General features: G+C 33.0%; 1 protein-coding gene across 3 annotated transcripts in view; it reads right to left on the reverse strand.

The window, feature by feature from the left end:
• Positions 1–20,827, reverse strand: part of COL24A1 (collagen type XXIV alpha 1 chain) — a 364,391-nt gene that overhangs the window by 76,854 nt on the left and 266,710 nt on the right. The window contains exons 38-43 of one of the 3 annotated variants that reach the window (XM_045801864.2): positions 16,539–16,592; positions 14,610–14,717; positions 11,564–11,617; positions 11,251–11,304; positions 10,565–10,621; positions 1,695–1,748 (exon numbers count right to left, since the gene is read on the reverse strand). In XM_045801864.2, coding sequence (XP_045657820.2) covers positions 1,695–1,748; positions 10,565–10,621; positions 11,251–11,304; positions 11,564–11,617; positions 14,610–14,717; positions 16,539–16,592 — 381 coding nt within the window. The remainder of the gene's footprint in view (positions 1–1,694; positions 1,749–10,564; positions 10,622–11,250; positions 11,305–11,563; positions 11,618–14,609; positions 14,718–16,538; positions 16,593–20,827) is intronic. The other 2 variants (XM_087866074.1, XM_045801865.2) reach the window with 2 other exon arrangements.

The following is a 20,827-nucleotide window of genomic DNA, read 5'->3' on the forward strand; positions in this document are numbered from 1 at the left end:
GAAGTTTAAGATGCTTCTCAAATTATTCTGAAAGCAGTGGGTTGGCTTCTCAACTCAACGAAAATCTATTTTCAAGTAAATACACAGGATTCCTTGGATTAAGAAACACTTATAGATACAAATATTACATAAATTTGAAACTATATATGATGTTCTAAAAATGTTTCTCTAAAAATAGAAGAAATGTACAACAATTTCACAAGCATTTAGAACTACCTTCAACATTTGCTTCAAAGAGAATTTTAGGAACTGAAAGTTGATTTTTCAGATTCCAGGCTTGAGAAAATCAATTTACTAATGATAATTATCTACCTGCCAGCTTGTTCATTCAATCTGGCTATTTAAATCTTATTTATATGATTTATTTATTTATTTTATAAATATTTTATATTATTTTATATTATTTATTTATCTGGCTATTTAAATCTTATTTATATGAAATCTTATATATATGATTACTGAAATTTTAAATGAGAGGGGCATATTGGATCAAATAACCCATCAATTTATTATTAAAAATGAATTATGTTTATATACATATTATATTATACTATTATATACTATTACATACAAAGCTCAGAACAAAACATTGTAGAAGAAAGAGGGAAGTCATATTCAAATTGGAGAGGTAAGATATCTGCACATTAAAAATAATTAGCAAAAATATCAGCAACAGAAGATGGTTAAATATTTCTGTTGAATGATTTCTGTAAATAATAAATATTATATATTTATAATATATAAATATATAAATATATTTATAATATATAATAAATATTACATATTTATAATATATAATAATATATATTTCTGTAAATAATAAATATTATAGGACTACAGAACAGGAAAAGATTCCTGTTAGGGTGAGTTGGGAAAAAAGGAGTTCGAACTAGATTATAAAGGATAGATAGGATTTATGTAAATAAAGATAATACTGTGAGTAGGCACAGAATGTTGTGAGCAAAGGAATGACATAGAAACTATAGGAAGAGAATTAGCAGATGTCCATTTTGTTTAGCTACTGACAGTGTAAACAGGAAGAGAAGAGAGATGAGGCAAGAATACAGAACATCCTAAACACAAATGTGCTAATAAAAAATGACCCAGAATAAATGCTACACTTAGTCTAATATAATTTTGGCTGATGAAGTTGGTCTCATAAAATCCTTCTAAGAATGGACAACGACAAGAATTGACAGAAGGCTTGAGAATAGGACATTCGTCCACCCAACTGACAACTATCTATTGAATTCCTACTATACACCAGGAACATATGTTCTAGAAGCTGGGGATGTAATGACGAAGAAGCCAGACAAGAGACTTATTTTCATGGATCTTACTTTTTGGTAGGGAAAAACAGACAATAAACAAAAAACACAAATGTATAAAAAAAGAGATATATAGATAGCATGAAATATGATATAAAGTGATGGATAGAAAGGGCAGATAGAAAAGGTCTTTCAGGAAGCAACATTTCAGCTGAGATCTGAATGATGAGAAAAAAGCAGCAATGGAAGACGAAGATGATTATAGAAAGAAGGAACAGAAAATACAAAGAGCTAGGCTTGTTCTAGGATCAAAACCATAAGATATTACTAATAACACAGTGATGCTTATTTTCATTTGAAACTGAGCAAAATCACAGAGAACACTAATTCAATGTAGAAGCAAGGGGTGAAATTTGCTGTATTTACCTTATAGCCCTCTGCGCCAGGCTCTCCTCTCTCTCCTTGTTCCCCGATAGGACCCTACAGAGACCACGTGCAAAGATAATCAATTTCACAGCTGTACCTAAGTATTTGTGAATGTAGATAATACAGTTACCGTGGAATATTTTTTTCCAAAAATATGAAACCAAATGTATAATAATTTGCTTGTTTCCACTAAATAATTTCAAAAGATTGAATTTCAATAATACCAAGAACATCATAAGCATGGAATTATTTAAAGAGAATCTCATAATGATTCTGCAAGGAAAAATATTGAAGAAATGAAGTCCGCTTAAACAATATGAATTTTCAGATGGATAAAGTATGTTAGGCATGTTGGCAAAATAACTTGCTTTTTACTTAATGTTAAAATGATAGAAAAAGATTTAATCTGAATCATTCATTAATTAGAAGATTATATTTAATAATCTTTTTATTTATTTATTTTTTGAAGTACAGTTGACATACAATATTATATTAGTTTCAGGCATACAACACAGTGATTTGGCATTTATACACATTATGAAATGATTACCAGAATAAGTCTGGTTACCATCTGTCACCATATGTAGTTATTATAATATTGTTGACTGTACTCACTATGCCATACTTTACATCCCCGTGATTTATTTATTTTATAACTGGAAATTTGTAACTCTTAATCTGCTTCACCTTTTTTATCCAGCTCCCTACACTGTCCTCTCTGGACAGTTTGTTCTGTGATTTATGAGTCTGTTTCTTTTTTTTTAAAAGATTTTATTTACTTATTTGACAGAGAGAGAGACAGCCAGCGAGAGAGGCAACACAAGCAGGGGGAGTGGGAGAGGAAGAAGCAGGCTCATAGCGGAGGAGCCTGATGTGGGGCTCGATCCCGTAACGCTGGGATCACGCCCTGAGCTGAAGGCAGACGCTTAACAACTGCACCACCCAGGCACCCCTATGAGTCTGTTTCTGATTTGTTTGTTTTGTTTCTTAGACTCCACATATAAGTAAAATCATACAGTATTTTCTTTCTCTAACTTATTTCACTTAGCATAATGTCCTCTAGGTGCACCTATGTTGTCACAAATGGCAAGATTTCACTCATTTTTATGGCTGAGTACTATCACATTGTGTGTAGGTGTGTGTGTGTAATATACACACCCTACATCTTTTTTATCCATTCATCTATCAGTGAACACTTAGGTTGTTTCCATATCCTGGCTATTGTAAGCAATGCTGCAATGAACATATAGGTACATGTAACTTTTCAAATTAAGTTTTTCATTTTCTTCAGATAAATACCCATATGTTGAATAGCTGGGTCATACAGTATTTCTATTTTTAATTTTTTGAGGAATCTCCATACTGTTTTAAATAGTGGCTACACCAATTTACATTCCCACCAACACTTTTTTCCCACATCCTTGCCAACGTTTGTTATTTCTTGTTTTTGTTTTTGTCGTTGTTGCTGTTACTAGTCATTCTGACAGCTGTGAGATGAAATCTCATTGTGATTTTGATTTGTATTTCCCTGATTAGTGTTGTTGAGCACCTTTTCATGTGTCAATTTGCCTTCTATATGTCTTCTTTGGAAGAATACCTATTCAGGTCCTCTACCCATTTTTTAAAAATCAGATTGTTTTATTTGTGTTGAGTTGTATGAGTTCTTTATATATTTTGGATATTAATCCCTTATTGAATATGTCATTTGCAAATATCTTCTCCCATTTAGAAGGTTGCCTTTTTGTTTTTTTTTTTTGATGGTTTCCTTTACTGTGAAAAAGTTTTTTACTTTGATGTAATCCCAATTGTTTATTTTTGCTTTTGTTGTCTTTGAGGAGACAGATCCAAAAAAATATTGCTAAGACTGATGTGTAAGTGTTTACACCTGTTTTCTTTTGGAAGTTTTATCATTTCTGGTCTTACATTTAGGCCTTTAATTCATTTTGAGTTTATTTTTGCATGTAGTGGAAAAATGTGGTCTGGTTTCATTCTTTTGCATGTAGCTGTCCAGTTTCCCCAACATTATTTATTGAAAAGACTATCCTTTCCCCATTGTATATTCTTGCCTCTTTGTCATAGAATTGTGTGTTTATTTCTGGGCTCTCTATTCTTTTCCATTAATCTACGTATCTATTTTTGTGCCAGTACCATACTGTTTTGATAACCATAGCTTTGTAGTATAGTTTGAATCAGGCAGCATGATACCTGAAGCTTTGTTTTTTCTCAAGACTGTTTTGGCTATTTAGGGTCTTGTCATTCCATAAAAGTTTCAGGATCTTTGTTCTAGTTCTGTGAAAAACCCTATTGGAATTTTGCTAGGAATTGTATTGAATCTATAGGCTGCTTTGGATAGTATGAACATCTTAACAATACTAATTCTTCCAACCAACAAACATGGTACGTCTTTCCATTTATTTTTGTCATCTTCAGTTTTTTCATCAATGTCTTATAGTTTTCAGAATATGGGTCTTTCACCTTCTTGGTTAAACCTATTTCTAGAGATTTTCTTATTTTCATTCAATTGTAAATGGGATTGTTTTCTTAATTTCTCTTTCTGATAGTTTGTTATTATTGTATAGAAATGCAACAGATTTCTGCATATTAATTTTGTACCCTGAAACTTTACTCAGTTAATTTAGTAGTTGTAATAGCTTTTTGGCAAAATCTTTATTTTCCATGTATAGTAGAATGTCATCTGCAAATTTTGACAGTTTTACTTCTGTCTTACGAATTGGATGCTTTTCTTTCTTTTTCTCCTCTGATTGCTATGGCTAGGATTTCTAGTACTATGTTGAATAAAAGTGGTGAGAGTAGGCATCTTTTTATTGTTCCTGATCTTAGAGGAAAAGCTTTCAGCTTTCACCACTGAGCATATGTTAGTTGTGGGTTTGTCATATATGGGCTTTCTTACGTTGAGGCACTTATTGAGAGTTTTCATCATAAGTGTATGTTGAATTTTGTCAAATGCTTTTTCTGCATCTATTGAGAGCATCATATGATTTTTATCCTTTATTTTTTTTTTTAAAAGATTTTCTTTATTTACTTGACAGAGATTGAGAGAGAGGGCCCAAGGAGCGGGAGCAGCAGAGGCAGAGGGAAGAGCAGGGAGCCCAATGTCAGGCTTGATCCTAGGACTCTGGAATCATAACCTGAGCTGAAGGCAGATGCTTAACTGATTGAGCCACCCAGGCACCCTATCCTTCATTTTGTTAATGTGTGTATCAAATTGATTGATTTGAAATACTGAACCATCCTTGCATCCCTGGAATAAATCTTACGTGACTATGGTATATAATCCTTTTAATGTACTGTTGAATTCTGTTTGTTAATATTTTGTTGAGGATTTTTGCATCTATGTTCTTGCATCTATGTTCTATGTTCATCTATGATATTGGCCTGTACTTTTCTTTCTTTCTTTCTTTCTTTCTTTCTTTCTTTCTTTCTTTCTTTCTTTCTTTGTACTGCCTTTATCTGGTTTTGGTATCAGGATAATGGTAGCCTCATAGAATGAATTTGAAAGCATTCTTTCTTCTAATTTTTTTTTTTTTTGGGTAGTTTGAGAAGTATAGGTATTAATGTTTCTTTAAATATTTGGTAGAATTCACCTGTGAAGCCATCTGGTCCCAGACTTTGGTTTATTGGGAGTTTTTTGATTACTGATTCATTTTTATTACCAGTAATCAGCCTGTTCAAATTTCTGTTCCTTCCTGATTCAGTCTTGGAAGATTATACATGTTTAGGAATTTATCCATTTCTTCTAGGTTGTCCAATTTATTGGCATATAACTGTAGTAGACTGGGGGATACTGTTTTTTATTTTCATTTGTCTTTGGGTATTTTTTGATTTCCTCTTTACTTCTTCATTGATGCCTTGTTTGGTTAGTAGCATGTTGTTTAGCTTCCATGTGCTTGTTTTTTTCTAGTTTTTTTTTTTCTTGGTATTTATTTCTAGTTTTATACCATTGTAATCAGAAAAGATGCTTGATATGATTTCGGCCTTCTTAAATTTATTAAGACTTGCTTTGTGGCCCAACATGTGATCTAACCTAGGGAATGTTCCATGTGCACTTAAGAAGAATGAGCATTCTGCTGTTTTTGAATGGAATATTCTGTATATACCCATTAGGTCCCTCTGGTCTAATGTGTTGTTTAAGGCTACGGTTTCCTTATTGATTTTCTTTCTGGATGATCCATCCACAGATGTAAGTGGAGTGTTAAAGTGCCCTGCTATTATTGTATTACTGTTGATTTCTCCCTTTAAGTCTGTTAATATTTGCTTTATAAATTTAGATGCTCCTAAGTTGGTTGCACAGATATTTACAATTGTTATATCCTCTAGTTGAATTGATCTTTTTATCATTATGTAATGCCCTTCCTTATGTCTTGTTACAGTCTTTGTTTTAAAGTCTATTTGATCTGATATGAGTATGCTACCCAGGTTTTTATCATTTCCATTTGAATGGAATATTTTCTTTTCCATCCTTTCACTTTCAATCCATGTGTGTCTTTAGGTATGAAGTGAGTCTCATGTAGGCAGCACATAGATGGTTCTTGCATTTCTTTTTTTTTTTTTTATGAAGATTTTATTTATTTATTTGACAGAGAGAGACAGCCAGCCAGAGAGGGAACACAAGCAGGGGGAGTGGGAGAGGAGGAAGCAGGTTCCCAGCGTAGCAGGGAGCCTGATGCAGGACTCCATTCCATGACCCTGGGATCACGCCCTGAGCCGAAGGCAGACACTTAACGACTGAGCCACCCATGTGCCCCGGGTCTTGCTTTTCTTATCCACTCAGTCACCCTATGTCTTTTGATTGGAGCATTTAGTCCACTTACATTTAAAGTAATCATTGAAAGGCATGTACTTATTGCCATTTTGTTAATTGTTTTCTGGTTGTATTTGTAGTTCTTTTCTGCTCTTCTCTTGCTCTCGTCCCTAGTGATTTGATGATTTTCTTTAGTGGTATGTTGGATTCTTTTCTCTCTCTCTCTCTCTTTTTGTGAATCTATCATAGGTTTTTAGTTTGCAATTTCCATGGGTTTCATATTTAATACCCAATGTACACAGCAGTCTATTTTAAGTTGATAGTCACTTAAGTTCAAGCACATTCTAAGTCCTACATTTTATTCTCCTCTCCCCACATTTTGTGTATTTGTTGTCATAATTTACATATTTTTATTTCATGTATCTCTTAGCTAATTATTGTAGATATAGTTGTTTTTACTATATTTTTTAGGGGAGGGGCAGAGGGAGATGGGGGGGAGAGAGACTCTTAAGCAAGCTCCACATCTAACATGGAGCCCAACACAGGGCTTGATCTCACAACCCTCGGATCATGACCAGAGCCGAAATCAAGAGTCAGCCGCTTAACTGACTGTGCCACCCAGGTGCCCTGTTTTTACTACTTTTGTCTTTTAACCTTCCTACCAGCTTTAGAAATGGTTGATCCACTCTCTTTACTATGTTTGCTTTTACTAGTGAGACTTTTTCTTTGATAACTTTTTAATCTCTAGTTATGGTGTTTTCTTTTCCACTTAAAGAAGTCCCTTTAACATTTCTCATAAGTCCAGTTTAGTGGTGATGAATTTCTTTAACTTTCATTTGTCTGGGAAACTCCTTATCTCTTTAATTCTGAATGATAATCTTGCCAGGGAGTGTATTCTTGGCCACAGGTTTTTTCTTTCAGTGCTTTGAGTGTATCAGGCCACTCCTTTCTGGCCTGCAAAGTTTCTGTTGAAAAATGAGCTGATGATCCTATGTTTACCATGTATGTAATCACTAGCTTCACTCTTGCTGTTTTAAGATTCTCTCTTTATATTTAATTTTTGACATCTTAATTATTTTCTGTTGGTGTGGACCTCTTTGGGTTCATCTTTTTTGGAACTCTCTGTGCATCCTGCAGCTGGATGTTTGTTTCTTTCCCCAGCTTAGGGAAGTTTTCATCTATTATTTCTTCCTTTTGTCTTGTTACACTCTTTTTGTAAAGTCTATTTTATAAGACTTGTGTTGATATTGTATGCCTGATATTTTCCCAGAGGTACCTTAAACTAACCTCTTTTTTTTTTTTTTAACCTTTCTTCTTCTTGCTGTTCAGTTTGGATGACTTCTACTACCTTGTTTTCCAGATTGCTGATCTGTCTGTACCCTTTAATCTGCCATTGTTCCATCTACTGTATTTTTTTCATTTCAGTTACTGTGTTCTGTTCTGATTGGCTCTTTTTTTATTTTTTCTAATGTCTTTGTTGAAGTTCTCACTGTTCATCTATTCTGTCAAGTTCGGTAAGCAACTTTATGACCACTACGTTGAACTCTTTATCAGGCAGATTGCTTATCTCTGTTTCATTTGGTTCTTTTTCTAATTTGTCTTGTTATTTTGTTTGGAACATACTTTTCTGTCTCCTTGTTAGGCCTGACTTACTGTGTTTGTTTTTATGTACTAGGTAGATCAGCTATGTCTCATGGTCTTGACGGAGTGATCTCATGTATGACATGTCCCTTAGGCCTGAGAAGCACATTCCCCCCCAGGTTATCAGAACCAGGTACTCAGGGGTGCCCCATGTAGGCTATCTGTGCCCTGTTGTGGCTTGGCCACAACTTTTTCTGGCATGCTGGTAAGAGGGCTGACCCCTGACCCAGATGGCTGCAATGACTGGCCACATTGCTGTGGGCACACTGGTGGGTGGGGCAGCCCCTTGTGCGGCTGGTTGTGAGGTCAGGCCATGACTGTTACAGGCATACTGATGGGTGGGCCTTGCCCCTGTCCCTGGTAGGAGCCACTCTGAAAGGGTGCTGGTTCAGGTTAAAGCCACTTGTTTGGTGTGTTGGGACAAGAGCTACTTTGGAGAATGCAGTTCCTGGCCAAGGATACCTGCTGGGTGTGGCAGGGTGGGAGCTGCTTTGGGAGACACTGTTTAATGATCTTTTTAAAAGTATTTAATAACTGGGGCACCTAGGTGGCTCAGTTGCTTGAGTGTCTGACTCGGTTTCAGCTCAGGTCACGATCACAGGGTAGTGAGATCGAGACCCGTGTGGGGTGTCTGTGCGCTTAGCACAGAGACTGCTTGAGATTCTCTCTCCCTCACCTGCTGCCCCTCCCCCTGCTCTCTCTCAATAAATAAAATCTTTAAAAAAAATCTAATAGGTAATCTTACTTTACCATTCTTCATCAGAAGTTCTGTTTATTCCTTAATCTGTGAACTTTTTAATTTTTAAAAAATATTTATTTATTTATTTTTAGACAGAGAATGCATGAGCAGGTGGGTGGGGAGGGGCAAAGGGAGCGGGAGAGGAAGAGAAGCAGACTCCTCACTGAGCAGGGAGCCTGATGTGGGGGTCGATCTCATGACCCTGAGATCATAGCCTGAGTCAAAATCAAGAGTCAGACACTTAACCAACAGACCACCCAGGCAACCCCGAACTTTTTAATTTTTAAGATATAAATTAACCTAATAAAAATTATGTTTATTTATTTTAATCCTTAAGGTAGTAGCTAAACTAATAAACTTACACTTTTAACTTTTTCCAAACATTCCTAATATAAAATCTTTGATATGATAAACTGTTCAAATTATTAGTCTAAAATACATTTGAAAAAGCAATTTTTGCATATGAGGACCTACTGTCTGAAAAGAAACTCAAATTGAAATGTTTGGCAAAAACATAAAATTGATAATAGACCACTAATTGATAAATTTTCCTATGTGAATAAGTGTATTTGACATAATGTAGAGACATTAATCTCTGACTTTGCTTAATGATTTAGAATATTCTTGGTTTAAGTCTCACACCTGTCTTATGCCTACTAGATAAAATGACACATTTTATGTTAGACTTTTAATATATTTATTATATTTCAGTGAATTCTTTGACCCTGGCATATCGGAATCTGGGGAAGACATGCACTATTACAGACGATTTGCCAATATTTTTCCATTTGCTTCAACTTTTTGTATTATTTCCATATTTTCCCCCTGAGGGCTTTAAAGAGACTAGAACATATTTGATAAAAAAACTTATATATTCTTATAGATAAGTAGGCCTCTCTATGAGATGGCTTGATTTAATCAGAATAATCCTAAAATCTTTCCTATTTCTAAAACAAAATATAACTTTCAATCATCTCCAAACAGCCAGATCAAAATATCACAAATGACTACATAATGTGATCCTTCTGCTTTAGGATTTTTTTTATCTTATGTGATACGTGGAAGATAGAAAATTTAACCAATTATATTTATTTCTATGAACTGAATATTTTTATTCTACCTATTTAATTTACATACGTCCTTTAAGATTGTTTTAGTCATACATGAATATAGAGGTGGTTTTTCAGATAATCAAAACTATAATAGCTACTTTTCAAAATAGCGTTTATAGTTAGCTCTTAAAATGCTGAATTAGAAGATTATAGATCAGTGATCTTTAAAGAGTATTTGTTCTAATAACTGGTTAGGTAAGTTTTAAAATCATTTGGTAACTGTATATAAATTACTATAAAAAAGTATACAGATCAGATATTTTTAACACTTAGAAATAAATCTGAATTTGATGATTAAAAAAATATCTGCCCTAAAATATCTAGGGTATATAGTTTTTTGATAATCTCTGCAAAAAGTTGTTATAGTACATTTAATGCTGAAAGTTAGATTTGGAGAGTGACTGTATTAAACTATATGTTATGCTAAGGATCTTGACCTGGATGTAAATAGATTTTGCATTTACATTATACAGCTACAAATACTGCATGCCTATAAAATCATGTTATGAAACTAACAAAATAATACTCTTTGAAAAGATGTGATTAGTGCTGTCAATCTATTATCTTCATTGCCTTTTATCTTGAAACATCAAAATAATTTTAGGAAAAGACCTACTGGTTCACCTCGAGGCCCAGGTGGTCCTAGTACTGTGCTATCTTCTCCTGGATACCCCTGTAATGAAGATAATGATTTATAAACAAAACCAAGTTAATAAAATAACCTTTGAAATATGCAGGCTACTATTATCTAATATGTATGAAATATACAATCTTTATTTAAATGGAAAACTTTTACCTACAAAACTTATCACAGGATATTTTATACAGTTGTGATTCCTATAAATTCTAAGAAGTGTCAATCTGCTTTAATTACATGAAAAGCAGTTTAGGAATTTGCTCGAAGTTTCAGGTTTCCAACGATATTGTAAATCAACAGGGGTACTGCTGTAGTTATTCTTAAACCATAAAAAATTTTGCTATAAATGTACTAGTTAGTCATTTAATCTGTAGTCTCATGATTTCTTTTGATAAGTAATTAATTTTACTTTTACAAAGCTTTACAGATTGCAAAGTGCTTTAACATATATTATTTCATGAATATCTTGATACAACCGATTGAAGACATTTTAATGACTTATTTACATTTTTGACCTTCATTATTTATCTTTTAGAATTTGCAACACTTCCCAAGTTGAGAAGTGTTTCTTTTATTTCTTGAAAATGTTTCCACGCATACTTTCAGAAAGAACACAAAAATTTAATATTTAACTTTAGGATTGAAAAGTCAATATACACACATACCTTTTCTCCTTTAGGTCCTGGCAACCCAGAAGGTCCTGGTTGACCCTGATGGCCCTAACAAAAGGACAAGTAAGCAGACATTCTCCACATCATTTGTGCATGTTCTACCTAACAGCACCAAAGCCATGCTATGAGATATTGCCAATATTCTGATGCAAAACAAGATTCATTCTCTAGGGGGTTGAAGCCTAAATATATTAGAAAGGTAGTTATCAGTGAGATTTCATCTTAATTTGCATAACTGGGATGACATCTTTATATAACTATTTTCATGTAAATACACATATTTTAATTTCCAATTAGAAATGATTACCCTGTATCCTGGAATTCCTGGTTCTCCATCGGGTCCCATCAATCCTAAATGTCCCTAAAAAATAAAGTAAATATTAGAAAACAAACAACTGTTTAAGCCATTAAACTTATACTCTTATTATTTATTTGTTTATTGATTTATTTATTTAGTACTCCAATTATTTAAAATTTAGATTTTTTTCGAGGCATAATATTTTACCTAGTCTGAAATGGGAAAACAAAAGTAACATTCTAACTTTTGCCTTGTTTTTCTTCTGAACCACAAAAGTCCCACCAAAAAATGTCTCTGTAGTTTACTTCTGGTATGAATATTCTTAATCATATTAAGAAAAATATTTTCAGTTGTTAGAATCTGAAAGTTTTCTAGTAAGTTCTTGGAAACGTAGTTTGCACCTGTCAAAGTTTATGGTAGATGTGCATCACTGAATATTAGAATATAGCCTGATAGTTTTTGATATGTTCATGATGGGATCAAGGAGAAATATTCACTGATAGTTTCAGGTACTTGAATGAACAAAGTTTCAGCTCTGGTCAAACTTGTTAAAATAGAAATGACTGACAACTTATGTGCAATAATCACCCTATGACTGCTTTTCTTATCAATATTTTGCAGATGAGGATACTATATAACTTAAGGGCTAATTAGTAAATGCCCCTAAAATACTGAAAATGTGACTCAGACAACTGAAAAGAGCAAAAATAATAATCCTGAAAATGTCTTATCTTTCATACTATTAAAAAGTTTCCACATCAACTCTCCTATTTGAGTTTGAAACTAAACAGGAGATGAGGAAATTAAGGCACGGAATAGGTATTAGGCCTAACCAAATATTAGACTAACCAGAAGTTCTAAATATGATTATTTACCCAAAGAACCACCTATCATTAAAGTGGATGTAAAGTAAAAATATTAAAGTAAATAGATACCTTACATAGCATCAATAAAAAGATATAATGGAAAAAAGGACTGCATTATAAATCATAAAATCCATAAAAAACTAACAATAAACCTAATAAGCTAGAGTTAAGAACAGAATGAAGGAAATAACAAAACTTTATTAAAGGATATATAAGAAGATATACGTAAATGGAAAGACATGTAGTGCTTCTCTACTGAAAGCTTCAATACTAAAGGAACTTGAAGAGCTCTTTTAAAAGTTCACATGGAAGAGAGAATTATAGTAAGAGCTGAACTTTTTAGAAAAATGAATTATGGAGATTTGCCCTGACAGATTTCAAAAAATACTGTAATAGTATAATAATTTAAATAATGTGGTATTGGACCTAAGAACAACAGACAAACAGATTGACAGAAGAAAACAGAATGAAAACAGGCCAATAAATATTTCAGAGTTTAGTTTATGGTAAGGGTAGTATATCAGAAAAGTGGGAAATAGATTGACTATTTATTCAATGATTTTGAGACAACTGAATATCAATTTGGAAAAGAGAAAATCAGTTCTTTGCAACTTAATTCATAGCAAAGAAATAAACTTCATATGAGTTAGGGGTAAAAATAAAGCTATTAAAGTATTAGAAGAAGGATATAGAAGAGTATTTTTATATACTTTAGGTAGGAAAGGTGTTTCTAATGAAGAAATAAAATGTAGAACTGTAAAGAACAGACAAATTTGACTATATAATTAACTTTTTGTCCAGCAAAAGATATCACAAACAATAGATAAATGACAGAAAGGGAAATGTATTTGTAATATATTTTATAACATATTTAACAAAATATATTACCTAAAATAATAAAGCGATATTGCAAGTCAATAAGAAAAAAACAATCTAATATAAATCATGTAAAGTACACATGAAAAGGCAATTTCCAGAAAAAAATACAAATTACTTAATTGCAATCAGGGAAATGTAAATAGAAAGAAAATGAGACACAGTTTTTCATTTATCAGATTGTCAAACATCAAAAGGGTTAATAGGAAGTATTGGTGGTGGGAGAGTGAATTCGATGAAACTTTTTGGGAAAGTTAAATATGTGTCAATATTTAAAAAGTGAATATTCTTTTTAGACAAAATCCAAAGTAGAAGGCTGCTTTGATGGCAAGACTCTGGATTAATTCTGATGTTCATTAAAAATTAATCATATAAAGTTTTTTGACATATAAGGCAAAAGCAGAGAAATATTAATAATTTAAATAAAAGGAAGTAACAAAGACCTGAAGAAGTAAGATGAATATGTAAAATGAGCTTGGGACAAACTTTCCTCAGACAACAGATGGATTATGCAATGCTCTCAAGAATGCCTTGGTAAAAAGTCTAGCGTTTGTGACATTTAATGGAGAGTAGGAAATATACCTGCATTTTGTATATAAGCTTATGAAACAGGGAAGATACTAAACACTAAATTACAAATATTCTGCATCTCTTGTGCTAGGACTTTCTGAACAGGTTCAAATATATTAGCATAAAATTTTGCTATTATAGGTTCAGAAGTATTACGCTACCCTTGTGTCCAACATCATATAAAGTTCATGCAAAAGATTAAATATTAGATGTCATGGATATTGATCACAGCTGGTTAAAAAAAAAAAAACCCTTCAGATAAGCAAGTGGAGGCCAAGCTTATAAAGAAAACTCATTTTTATTGTGGACTAACATAACATAATAAAAAAAATAAAAAGAAAAAACAAGAAAACTCATTTTTAAATAAACCTAATTTTCAAAGCAATTTGCCAATCCCGACAGCATAGTTTTATACAGATATTAAATTCTGATTTTAAGTGCAAAGCATATAAACTTTCTTACTTAGGTTAGGAGTTATAATCTGAATTTTTTTAGACTTCACTTCATATTTTATTTCCATTTTGAGTTTTTTTCCCCTTTCCCCTTTCCATGTCCAGAAACCACTAAGCCATTTAAGTACTGTGGAATGCTTACAATTCTCCACAGCCCATGGAGGTAGATTATTTTCAATGGAACTATTGCTTTCTCTGTAAAATTAATCAAGGGATGAAACTTTAAGGACATGGATACATTTCTTTTCCATCCACAGTGAACTCAGGTCTGGAAACAAATCAAATACTAACCACAGCACCTCTAGTTCCTCTGGCACCCTTAGGACCACTTTCCCCAATTTGTCCAGGAGCACCTCTGCTTCCAATTTCTCCTGCGGGCCCTATTTGTCCTTTATCGCCCTGTGGATGTCATTAGTAAGAAAAGTGAGAAAAAACAAATTTTTTACTTAGATGAATTAACTATATCATATACCTGGAATGACACCAGAGGATATTCTGTTAGCAAAATTCTGTAAATAGTAACTTTGCTTTAACTTAATAGTAGTAGAGACCATCACTGACAATAGTAATGTATCATCACCACCTAGGTTATCCTAAAGATATAACTAAAAGTAATTTAGAGAAAGAACATTAAAAAAAAGTAATTTTGGCCAAACAAGCAGGGGAGATCTGGTGTTCATGCTGAACTCCAAAATAACCAAGTTTTTTTATTTTGAAATTTGTTATGTTTGTATGTTTGCAAGCATGCACGTATTTCTTGTTACCATGAGAAAACAGGCCCCATAAGAAGCCCGTTTCTTTAGAGAACTTCAATGCCACAAAGATCTATTTCATGCAAAAAGGTTCCAGTGTATGGTTCTGTATATTCAGAATCATCACTCAGTGGTTTGGAGTCTGCCTTTAAAAATCCATAACATTTTTTTAATCGGTAACATTTTTATACCATTTTACATCATTTTTAAAAACTAGTTACCTTCTGTTTTCCATCAAGCTGGCTGATCATTCTCTATCCCAAAATACAGCAGCTTTGAAGCAAATTTAAGTACTATAATTTGTTTTCTGAAAATGGGAACCAACCTGCTCTACTACTGATATTCAAGTAGATACAAAGAGAAACTAGACTGTGATCAAGGCCAGGAACTTTTTGGTATTCATAATAATTCCCAGGGGTGCAGGTTATTGTAAGGACTTATACTGTCCTACTTCTAATGTTGATTTTAGATATAACATATGAATGGTGAAAAGAGACTTCAGTATTGGGGTTACTTTCATGGGCAAGAATAGCTACTAAATATGTAAGTGATGAATCACTGAATTCTACTCCTGAAACTAATATTACATTATATGTTAACTAACTAGATTTAAATAAAAACTTGAAACATTAAAAAAAAGAATGGCTACTAAAATTTACCTCATACATTTTTCTTTAACTTTCATTCTCACTTATACTGTCCCTACATTATGACAAAGATGGAGTGGGTGTATATTAGTAAAAATGATAAAATTAGACTTTGGGAACTAGATATGGTGTGATTTGAAGCTAAATACAGTAATATATTCAGAACTGTTGTGGTAGAATAAGGAAAATAATTTCTGTCTCACCAATACTTGAATAAATTATTGACTCCATACAAAGATGAATTTTTAATTATAACATTCTAGAATTTTATAAATATCATTTCCTTAGTAAAATATAAAAGAAACAAACCATACTCTTGATTTGTTTCTTAGTCAATATATGGGAAAGATAAAATCAATCATTAACTTTTTCAATTTAGATAAGCATAGTACTAATGAACCCAGAAATAATTCTAATCATATTCCTTTCCCCTAACCATTTTACTAAAGTTGTTACTAAATAGCACAAATGGTATAGTATTTTCCTTTTCTCTCTTTTCCTGTCCATAGTCTACTAAAGAATTTTTGGCAAACAGTAGAAGGAAAGGCAAAGATCTTTATAGAAACTACAGAGTAGGAAATCTGCCTTTAAATAATTAAGGTGATGGGTACTCCTAAGTAGAGTTAAATATTAATTTATACAAACACACCTTTTAAAGCCAATTTATAGTTCTTTATTACTTTATATCTAGTGCAAATAAAAATATCACATAGCATCCTATGGAGCTCAGGGCACGTCAGAAGAAAGATCTGCTATAAAAAGATGTAAAAGAAAAAAAATGTAAAAAAAAAAAAACCATAAAAAGATGTTTAAAAAATTACCTTTTTCCCTGGACGACCTCTTTGTCCAGGAGTTCCCACAATTCCTTCAGGTCCCTGGATATCCAATATAAAAAAGAAAATAAACTGTTAAGGAAAGGACTAGATGGAGTGTTTAAATACTTACATCACATAATCACTGAATTAAACACTACATAAAAATGAAGATTACTTTTCAACAATAAATATTGTTTTTTAATATTTATTTATTTTTGAAGATTTTATTCATTTTAGAGAGAGAGTGCGTGCAGATGAGTCAGGGGAGGGAAAGAGGGATAGGAAGAGAATCTCAAGCAGATTCTGCACCAGGGCCATAGCCCCATGTGGGCTTGATCTCTCAACCCTGAGATCATGACCTGAGCTGAAACCTAGAGTCTGATGCTCAACCGACTGAGCCACCCAGGCACCCCTGTGTAATTGTTTAAAAAATAGGTCACCATGATTTAGAGGTCTAGTGAGTAAAGTTTATATATACCAGCCAGTCAAGATAGATAAACTGTTTTTTATTTATAGGAAGAAAATTACTTGGTTTCAGTGTAATCCATTTTAATTGGTGAGACTGTAATTAAAGTAAACCCAGTGCATCCATTTTAGCAGTTCTATGAGCTACTGTGGGTTCAACATCTTGATGAATGTATAGGATTATAAAATATATCTAAAACACAGTCAAGAAGAATCTCAAAATCTGGGGCGCCTGGGTGGCACAGTTGTTAAGCGTCTGCCTTCGGCTCAGGGCGTGATCCCGGCATTCTGGGATCGAGCCCCACATCAGGCTCCTCTGCTAGGAGCCTGCTTCTTCCTCTGCCACTCCCCCTGCTTGTGTTCCCTCTCTCGCTGGCTGTCTCTATCTCTGTCGAATAAATAAATAAAATCTTAAAAAAAAAAAAAGAAGAATCGCAAAATCTTATTGGAGTAGATTAAGGAGATTTTCTCTGGTCTGTGGAAAAAAGGAGAGAGGGAAATACATGGAGAAAAAAGAGGTAGTCATATTAAACTGTTTAAAACAATATTTTCATTTCAATCTGTATTTTGTTTAGACAAAGTAGACAGAATTTTTTAATACTCTTTTGAAGTATCAATTGGCTAAAATATTTTAGATATCATGTAAATTTGCAGGTCAACAACAATTAGGCTTAAATGAGATCCACAGTAAGCCAGAGGATGCAAGTTCTAAAATGGCTAATAATTAATCACAGCACTCCTTGCATTAGTTGGAAATGAAAATGGAAATCTCAAATTTGTGTCCCAAAGCTTGGAAAACTGCAAAAATGATGTAGACAAGAAATAAATTGTGGCTTACCACTCGCTATGTAGGTCCTTGATAAATATTTGTTGAACGAATAAACAGATACCTAAGGAAGTGACTCATGCCCTATGCTCCTGAGCAAATGCTCTTCTAGCCTCAGAAAGTCACTGAATTTAGAAGCCAAAATGGTAAAGTTCCATTGCTGTAGTTCTAGCTGCATCCAGAGGTCGAAATGATAGTTGCACTAACTTGAGTTTTTTTGTGGTTAATGCCGAGTTTTAAAAAGAGGCAGATTAACCTTCATTAGAGGTTAATGGTGTGAACATTTAAAAGTCAGACTGCTAGTTTCATATTCTGGCTCTGTTGCCTTACAGCAATACGACCATAAGTAGATTATTTAACTTCTAAAGGCCTTAGTTTCTCATTATATAAAAGAAGTAAAATAATACCTTTTCAAAGAGTTACTAAGATTGAATGAGATAACGCATGTAAAGTTTAGAAAGAACTGGACTTACACTGAAGAGCTTAGGTCAGTGTTAGTTCTCACTAACTACTGTTGCCTTTTTAAGGTTTATTGTGTAATATTTAAATACATATAAAAAGATATTAGAAGGTACAATAAATACCCATGTACCCACCACCCACTTGAAGAAAAAGAAACAATATACATATGTACATAATTGAAGTCCCTTTACACATACCTTTCCAAACAAGTTACCCTCCCTCTTCACTCAGGTTCAACCATTGCCCTCAATTTGTTTATCATTCCCATGCATTTCTTTATACTTTTACTCCATTTGCAATATATGGTTATTTTGCATCTTTTCAAACTTTAAATAAGCATACTTTATGTATTCTTTTGAAACTTTTTAAACACACATTTTGTTTTTGAAATTAATCAATGTCATTAATCCATTCACTTTCTGTTTTTAATTCTACAGGATTCCATTTTCTTATCAAATCACAACTTATTTAAACACTTTCCTACTGATGAATTCTTGGTGTGGGTTTTTTCTGTTATAGAGAATGCTGCAACAAATACCTTGTGCATCCCTCTATGCGCCATGTCAAAGGGCTGTTTGTTTTGTGTTTTACGGTATTGCCCCTGAAGTTAAATTGCTGAGTTACAGAATATACGCATCTTCAAGTATACAAGATATTGTCAAATTGTTTTCCAAAGTAGTTTTGTCAATTTACATTTTCACAGCTATGTTTGAGTCCAATTACTCCAAATCTTCTGTAATGGTTGGTACTATCGGACTTAAAATATATCCATCTCATTGTGGGAAATGATATGTTGTTTGTGTTTTCAATTTGCATATTTCTGATTATTAAGGAGGAATGATTATCTATTCATACAGTTATCCGACATCTATATTTGACTCTCTGGCTCTTATCTTCTGTCCAGTATTCTCCTGAGCTATTCTTTTTGGGTTATACATAAAAGTTTTTATACATATTCCTGATACTTGTATTTTGCTCATTCTATATAATTCAGATCTCTCCGCTTGCAGCTTATTTTCTCACTTTAACGTAACTTTTGATTAATACAAGTTTGCAGTTTTAACATAGTCAAGTTTCATCAATATTTTCTTATTTCTTTCAGTGTTTAGGGGATCCTTCTCCTCTCCCTCTAGAGATCATGAAATGTTCTCATAAATGTTCTCATAGTTAACATTTTGATTTTCACAGCTAAGTGTTCAATTGGAATTTCATTCTTCTGTGTGTGTGTACACTAGTGTGAAGAAGCTGTTTTATTTTGTTTTCCATTTGGGTAACCAATTGTACCAGTATCTTTTATTGAATATTTCATCCTTTCCTTAATGATCTGTAATCTATAATTAATTTATCAAACTTCGAGTTTCAAAATATACTGAGATATGAGTCTAGGTTATCTTCTATTTCCACTGGTCTCTTGTCTTTCTGTGAATGAGCATGACACTAAATTACTCTAGCTTTAACAAGTTATGATATCAGGTAGGGCAAGTTCTCCCTTCTACACACCACTGTGCTCCCACCCTTTGCAACTTGTTCTTGAAAACTGTCTTGATATTGGTCCTTTGTTCTTCCCCATTTCTTATAAAATCACTCTTCATCAATTAGGTCCTATAAAAAATTCTTATGGGAATTTTGACTAAAATTACACTGAATCCATAGACTAATTTAGGGGAAGTTGATAATTTTTTGATATTGAGTCCTCCGATCCATGAATATAAACTATCTCTCCATTTATTTAGATCTTTGTTAATAAACATTTTTTTTTCAATAAAATTTTGCAAATCATTTGTTAGATTTATTCCTAGGTGCTTAATTTTGTTGTTGATTGTATTGTAAATAGTATTTTTTAAAGTTTTCTAACTGCTGTTGCTGGGGAAGAAGAATGGAGTTTATATTTTTGTATATTCTTATATTTAGCATCTTGCTAAAATCTCGTTAATTCTAATAATTTATCTATAGATTACTTCTCTTATTTTACTATACTGTCAGGGTCTCTGAGTAAATGTTGAATAGAAATAGTGAATAGTGGTGATCTCTGCTCATTTCTTTGAAGTTTCACCGTTATGTATGATAGTCAATATTGATATTAAATTTTTATAAATACTTTTTGTTTCATCTATTGAGATTATATTTTTTCTTTAATTTGTAGTTATGTGACTTAAACTTACAATTCTTTTTTTTTTTTTTAAAGATTTTATTTATTTATTCGACAGAGATAGAGACAGCCAGCGAGAGAGGGAACACAGGCAGGGGGAGTGGGAGAGGAAGAAGCAGGCTCATAGCGGAGAAGCCTGATGTGGGGCTCGATCCCATAACGCCGGGATCACGCCCTGAGCCGAAGGCAGATGCTTAACCGCTGTGCCACCCAGGCGCCCCTAAACTTACAATTCTTGTATGAGAAGGAATTCATAAACCCTTATATTATATCAGCACTCCACAACTGCACTGAACTCAAATATTCAGGCGTCAGCTGACACTACTGTGTGCCAATGCCATCTGCCAACCAACAATACAGTTTAAGCATCATTGTGTTTATATATTTAAATAT

The sequence above is a fragment of the Ursus americanus genome, chromosome 12 (assembly GCF_024610735.1).
Source record: "Ursus americanus isolate L20-20 chromosome 12, mUrsAme1.1.p, whole genome shotgun sequence".
NCBI lineage: Eukaryota > Metazoa > Chordata > Mammalia > Carnivora > Ursidae > Ursus > Ursus americanus.